At 42.4% G+C, this 7690-nt stretch overlaps 1 protein-coding gene across 1 annotated transcript; it reads right to left on the reverse strand.

The window, feature by feature from the left end:
- Positions 1–223: 223 nt before the first annotated feature.
- On the reverse strand, positions 224–7690 carry LOC119726937 (monocarboxylate transporter 12-like). Its single transcript, XM_038198780.1, has 4 exons — positions 7444–7690; positions 2700–2843; positions 973–1836; positions 224–450 (listed from the first exon to the last, which is right to left on the reverse strand). The coding sequence occupies exons 1-4, from the start codon at positions 7637–7639 to the stop codon at positions 305–307; spliced, it is 1350 nt and encodes a 449-aa protein (XP_038054708.1). The 5' UTR covers positions 7640–7690; the 3' UTR covers positions 224–304.

The following is a 7690-nucleotide window of genomic DNA, read 5'->3' on the forward strand; positions in this document are numbered from 1 at the left end:
GCCAGTTTTCTCCAGCGCTGGTCGGCCGACCAGCGTTGGGAAAAATACAATTTTTCTTGAAAATGTCAGCACACCAGGAGCTACGATTTTACAGGATGCTTTAGACTGTCAATCCCTAACAATCCAGTACGGTATTTCGTGATATTTGGATCATTTTGTTTTTTGATGTTTGCAAATGCTGTATCTTCCCTTTAAAAGATAGTTATTGTTTTTATAGCTACGATTATCGTCTATAATAAGCAGATGAAATGGTGCACGATCCTTTCTATAAAATTTTTAATGTCACCCGTCAGCATTCTAATATTTAATTAGGCGTAAGTCCTGCCGTCTGCTGGGACTTGCATCTCGCCAAGACCCATTCAATCAACAGCGCCAACAGCGAGAGAGCTGATATGCATCCCAGGATAAAAAAGGCCCAATCAAAACTCCCAGTCTGGTCGTACATCCAACCTGAAAAAAAGAGAAGTGAAACAGTTCCAGACAGTTGACATTTCGTTTGCTTTGTATGTCAACATACCTAATTTGAATCAACAAAAAAATGTCTCCTTAAAGATCACGCAACAGGTATTTTTTAGAGAGGCGGGGGAATGGTAGGGAATATAGAATGTTTCACGTATAAACTTTTTACCATGGACACGAAGCAACTACCGTTGGTGTATGAATGTGAGAACCCTTAAAAGAGGTGACCATCGACAATGTGAATGGAACAACTTGTATTCGTGATGATAGCGCCCACTATCATTGGTTTGGGGATAATATACAGTGTTTACATGGCATGTATTGGTCGATGAGTATGGTATAAAATGTTTACATGGCATGTACTGGTCGATGGGGATGGTATACAGTATTTACATGGCATGTATTGGTCGACAGACCTAAGACATCAGAATTGCATTGAGAATAATGACACTATCCCTGCATACAATATTCCCTTCTCTCAAAAGCAATAAGATGAGACACGAAATGCCTTACCTGGAAAGAATCCAAGGCTAAAACCTAAAGTGGCCGTCAACATTTCCATCCAAGCGAAAGCACATACCAAGAGATCAGTTCCAAGCAGCTCCCTGGTGTACAGATCATTCAATAAGGCAATTGCTCCAATCCCAGCACAAAAGACGAAGGAGCCGGCCATCATCAGCCAGTAGGTATTTAACCAGGGAGCTATCAGTAGAGCCGAGGAACTCAGTACGATCATCAGCACCAACGCCGGTCGTAAATTCAACAAATTTCTGTCGACGATAAAACCAAACACAATCCTGGAAACGACGTTGCCGACCCCTCCGGCTGTGGTGAATGTCACAGCCTCGTATGGGGAGAATCCTTTGGCTTCTGCTTGAGAAACGTAATAGATCATCCAATGATCAGCCACAAAGCGGCCCAATATGAAGATGACTGCTGTGAACCAAAATGAGACCTGGAAACAAACCGAGATTCCAACGTGTTTCACCATGGCCTTGAGGGCGTCTTTGAAGGTATTATATGATCGTGATGACTGCTTCAAGTTGCCTTTCTCCTCAGCACTTGATGAACCAGCTCGAGGTTCCTCATTGGCGTCGGTGCTCACCGGCTGATAGCTGATATTCGTCTCGGTTTCATCAGTCGACGATGAACGCAGGATGGCGCCACACACCCCAAGATGCAGGGCGAACCCTCCAAGTATAAGCAAAGCACCTCTCCAGCCATACGTATCCAGCAAAAGTTGGGTAAATGGGCCAGCAGTGATCAGGCCTATTGGAGCTCCCGAACCCCCAATTCCTGCTGCAATGCCATAGTTTGTCGGAAAACGGCGCCCAATTAGCGCCCTTGTCAGTATAGGGACGATACTTAAAGCAGGTCCTGCGGATATTAGACGAGAAAATCAATGAGTGATCAACTTCGACAAACGTATTAATATGAAGGATCCCCATGCTTATACATATCCTAGTCAATAGTGGAGCTGTAGGCCCTTTTTTTGTCCAAACCGTGCCCAAAGCGTTCTCAGACCGTTTTGGCTCTGCAAGCCGAATTCCATGCTCTTATCACAAATTCCAGCACGGTTTGGGTAAAACTAAGCAGCTCCACTTTCTACCAGGATATGAAATATATATCAATACAATCTTCAAATCATTCTTTAGTAACGTTATCTGACCTTTTTCTGTTCTTAACTAGTAGCAGTTTTGGTATCATAATATGGTCAATCTCAACACTTTAATCCAAAACGGCGCTTTTGCGCGACAAGTTAATTAGACTCGAAATTTTGGCCATTTTGACCTTAGTCCCCTGACCCCATCCGGCCTAGGGCAACTTAAGAATGGCTAATTCAGAACTACCCCCTTATACGGACAATGGCCTGGTACCGTCAAACCTTTTGTGTTCAAACTTTTATTTAAACTCCACCTTAACCTAGCTCCCGGTCTTATTAATCCCAACCCAACCCGAACTCGAATTAACAGTGCTCAACTGTACATTGAATAGAGACGGCTTGCAATACATGCTCATGCCACAAAATGTCCGCCGCGCTGATATACACAGCCGGGGTTTGGGGTCTTTTCTTGGGAACGGTAAGACATTAAGTTTTCTTTCAACAAAAGCTTAGGATCAAGAATATGATAGGTAAACAATCCAAAACATACAATTATTGGGGATTCCAGGCCGTAATTCCCCTTTAACATGCATTGCACGGTGTGACCTCATAAAAGTACATGTTATAACATATTTACCAGCTGCCAGTGCTAGTATTGATGTCAACATGACAATACTAGTGGAAAAAGAAGCGATGATCATAGAGACACCAAGCATGAAACCGCTGACCGTCACCACCGTGCGAGTACCAAGCATGACCTCAAGTGGTGTAGCAAGGAGACCTATTACAACATAAAAAAGGGTAACGTGTTTTTATGTGATATATCATAATGGGCCCATGTTCGCCTATATCTGAACGAACTCAGGAGGGAGTCTTAAAGGTAGAAAAATCGGGACATTCATCAAGCACTGTCCACAAACTATGGGAATCATTTTCCTGTAACCAAGTTAGATGCTGACCTTTACATGCGCATGCTAAACTGATTTACACGTGCTGACTGAAGTGATAAAACACGACTTGGGTTTGTTTTTATTTGGGTGAGGTCCGGTAGTAGTGCTGTGGGCGGTATAGGTAGTGCCCCGCCCTTTTTTGCACACGTTCTATGGGGAATTGTGGGGACTGTTTGAGGAGGAAATAAGGATCCATTGTAAATGGTATTCAATAGATAAGAGGATTACCGGATGTATTGAGTTGGGATTATATATGAATTTGTTTGTCGTTTGGATGAATGGTATATAGGTTTAAAACGGCGGTCAGAACAATAGGCCCATTATGCTAACAACACAACACTAATACGGATATACCACAGATGCTTATAATAACTCTACTGTATATATTTTAGGTCTGTATACCGTACGTTTAAATGATAACATAATTCATTGATGGGTTTAGGACGACATTAACGGTAGCCTGTTTGATTTGTCACTGTGGACAAGTGTTTCGTGGATGTGAACACACAGGCAGTTGGAGCCTCTGCTTCTGCTTCTGCTGGATACTATGCAAGCACCACTAGATGGTGGTTATAACGCATAGGTCAGTGTGGCGTAGGTGATTACATTTTGTAATGAACTTTTTTGACCAGCTCATCCATATTTATTTTACCCAGTCTCTCTTTGAATGATTTGATGTCAGGTTGAGCTCTAATGTATGTTGGGAGGATGTTTTATTCACTAGTCTGGGGGGTAGAATGAATACTGTTAACAGTTCATGTTGAATGGTGGGGTTTCTAAGATGTGAGGCCCGGTTTGCAGTCTGGTGGATTTTATAATGTTGTGACAACAGTTGACGTTTGACGGAGTAATATTATGAACTTCCTTTATAAAGATGGAGATTAGGCGAAGTTTGGTACGACGACTTTCGAGAGGTTCCCATCGTAGGTTTGCCAGCATGTTAATGACACTTGATTTCCTACTATAGTCATTTTGGACAAAGCGAGCAGCTCGGCGTTGGATTTTCTCAAGAGATGCCTTGTTGTTGTCCTGATGAGGATCCCATATTGACGCGCCGTACTCAAGCTTCGGTGATGAGGGTTTTGTAGGCTATTGCCGACTGGTCAAAAGCCCCATTTGGCAGATAGATTCTTATAGCCCTAGAGAAGATATTTAGAAGGGGTGACACCTGAAATTCTTTTGGGTGCCTAATTTGCATAAATCGTTAATCCCTGCCGTTAATATATTTATTCCCATATTTGGGTATTTTTTATTTCTTATTTTTTTGAATAGTGTATTTTGGTGATTCTACTTGCATATTCTTACTTCAATAACATTTTCTAAAGCATATAAGTGACTGAATAATTAGGAGGACATAGTAAAGAACCAAAATTGCTACTATTTTACCCCAAAGTTGCGCGCATTTACCTTTTCCTCAGATATCATCAACTAGTCTCGCCAAACGTGGGTACTGATGAGCTTCAAATTCACAAAGTTACTTACTGGCATAGTTACCCTAACAAAAATAAGTGGGAAATCATGTGAAAATTGATAACATCTTGATGTTTAGCCCAAAAGACCAAAACAGGGAAGAAAATGTGGTGTCCGTAAATTGGGCTACTACGGGAAGGGTAACGTGGGGACCTGAACAAGTTCAACGAAATCCCCCCAAATTAGAGATTATTGTTGTTTACAATAATTTTGTCTACACCAAAACTTTTTCTCAACAATAATTTCGGGAATTTCCTTGAACTTGTTCCAGTCTCCCATGTTAGGCAACCCTTCACCTTCTTGTTAGCCCAATTTACAGACACCTCGTTTTTTCCCAGTTTTTGTTTTCTGGGCTAAATATCACAATGTTATCATTGTTCACATGATTTTGCATAAGGTTTTAATAGGGTAACTGTACCAGTAAGCTACTTGGTGAATTTGAAGTTCATCAATGCTGATGTTTGGCAAGACTAATTGATGATATCTGGAGACAAGGTAAATGCGCGCAACTTTAGGGCATAATAGTAGCCATTTTTTATCGTTACTATGTCCTCATAATTATTCAGTCACTTATATGCTTTGGAAAATGTTATTTAAGTAAAGATATGTAAGTAGAATCCCAAAATACACTTTTCAAAAACTTTTTTTTTTCTTCAAATATACCCCCATATGGGAATAAATATATTACACGCAGGTATTAACAAATTATGCAAATTAGGCACTCTTCCAAAAAGAATTTCAGGTGTCACACCTTCTAAATATCTTCTCTAGGTCTATAAGAGTCTATCTCCCAAGTTTGGTGCTTTGGACCAGTCGGTCACGATCTTGACGAAAATTAGATCTAAGCCACCTGACTATGACTGATTTGCTGCACGAGTGGACATTTCAGGAGACCCAGTTTGCTTAAGTTGCTTTACTTGTGACTTGATGTATGTGGCGTGCACAGTTGAGGTCTTTGCTGATCTCCACTCCAAGGTATGGGTGGTGGTTCACTGTTTCAAGAGCACTTCCGTTCATGTTGTGCGCATGGACGGTGGGCTTGACCTTGTGGCTGACGTGCATCGCATGACACATTGTTGTATTGAATGACATTTGCCATTGTGGCTTCCAGTAGCATAGAGAATCGATGTCCTTTTGAAGGAGCTGCCTATCATGGTTGCTTGCAATTTCTCTATAAATTATGCAGTCATCTGCAAACAGTCTGACTTTTGATGAGACTGCCTTTGGTTAGTCGTTGATGTAAAACAAGAAGAGAAAAGGGCCCACGGTTCCCTGGGACACTCCTGATGTAACTGGAGATTCTGGTGGCATCCCCCTCAACTTGTACACGCTGATGTGTGTTGGTGAGGAAGGTGTTTATGCATTTAAGTAGGCTGTTATTGATGCCGATGTGCTCCAACTTGCGTTGTAATCTTTGGTGGGGGACCGTTTCAAAGGCCTTGCTAAAATCCAATATGATCAGATCTGCCTGGCTTTTGTTGTTCAAGATCTTAGCAATGTCATCAGTTAGATCTGCGAGTTGAGTGTCACATGATCTACCTTGACGGAAGCCATGTTGATGATATGAGAGAACTTTAAATGTGTCGTGGTCCAAGATATGACGGTGGATGATGTGTTCTAAGATTTTACTTGGAATTGAAGTTAGTGACAACAGTCTGTAATTTGCGGGAATTTGTGCGGTCCCCTTTCTGTATGTAGGGATGACGTTTGCTTTACGCGGCTCGTCTGGTAGAGTACCAGTATCCACAGACTTCTGAAACATTTTTTGCAGCACCGGAGCTAGGCCGGAGGAGCAGCTTTCTAAAATCTTGGCAGAAACCTGGTCTGGTCCTGATGCTTTTTGGGGGGTTGAATGTCAGCGAGGAGCTTTTCTACGCCAGCTGTGTTTATGATGAAATTCGGTAAATCTGGGATGTCATTTGGTTCCAAGTCTGGGAAGTCACTCAGGTTTTCCTTCGTGAAGACGGTGCAGAACTGTTTGTTCAATCATGGCCTGGAAATATCGGCAGCAAGAGAGACACAGCGTCCCATTGTAGAGAGAGTTGATATACCAAACACCTCCTGGCTTGTGGTTTTGATATAGCTCCAGAAGGGCTTTGTGTTGTCACTCTTTAGGCTCTCCCCTATCACCTCATTGACATATCGCTGGTGAGCTTTCAGTACCTCTGTCGATTGAGCGACGCAAGGATTTAAATTTTAACCAATCAGCAGGGCGTCCAGATTGCTGGCCTTGTCTCTGCTTTCTGCGCGTATGGCTCGTCTGGTAGATTGATTTACCCATGGTAAGTTAAACCCTGTTGAGCTTCACATAAACCGGTAATCCTGTTATCTATTGAATAGCCTTTACAATTGATCCTTATTCCCTCCTCAAACCGCCCCCCCCCCCCAATAATTCCCCATAGAACGGGCACAAAAAAGGGGGCCGGGCACTACCTATACCGCCCCACAGCACTACTTCCGGTTCCTCCCGACTCCCATTTTTGGTTCCAAAATGCAAATTTTCTACCAGTCATCGCATAATTTACACTACACTGCATTTTACTGTTTCCCCGTGGTCCATGGCTCTATTAGCTTTTTATAACGTTAGTAAGAGACAATTACATTCACATTTGACGCCTGTGTTGCAGGAAAATGCTCCCGTATCTAATCAACATTCCCATCATTGTACAGACGCTTTACATGAACACTTACAATGTGTTATCTGTGTGGACATTTCGAAAAAAAAATGATGCATATTTTGTGCATTTGTGCTACAAGAATAATTATGTGAACTACTCACTTAAAACAGCTCCATCACAAAAACCCAAACATCAATATTGAGGTACAGGTTATCCACTTCTTATCCTAGCTGAGAAACACTTAATGAAAACCTTGGGTCAGATCAGGTTTGTGCTGTACTGCTCTTATGACCAGGCGCACATGATTATAAAGTGGCTCAGATGCGATAATTCCAAACCTTACCGGTAACGCATGAGACCGCATTAATGATTGCTATCATCCAGCCGACCAGCCAGGTTTGGGTCGCAAATTGCTCTTGTAGTATTGGTAACATCACTCCCAAAGCCTTGAGGACCCACGACCACAATACGAAGCTGACAAAGAAGCAGAGAACTGCGTACCAGCCCTGGTGGGAATGGCCAACTTGAACCCTGCCCATAATGAAGCCCTGTCTGGTGTTCTAGTAGTTTTCGCCTTCGCTGTGTAGTTG

Source organism: Patiria miniata, unplaced genomic scaffold, assembly GCF_015706575.1.
Source record: "Patiria miniata isolate m_02_andy unplaced genomic scaffold, ASM1570657v1 HiC_scaffold_2, whole genome shotgun sequence".
NCBI classification, from domain to species: Eukaryota; Metazoa; Echinodermata; class Asteroidea; order Valvatida; family Asterinidae; genus Patiria; species Patiria miniata.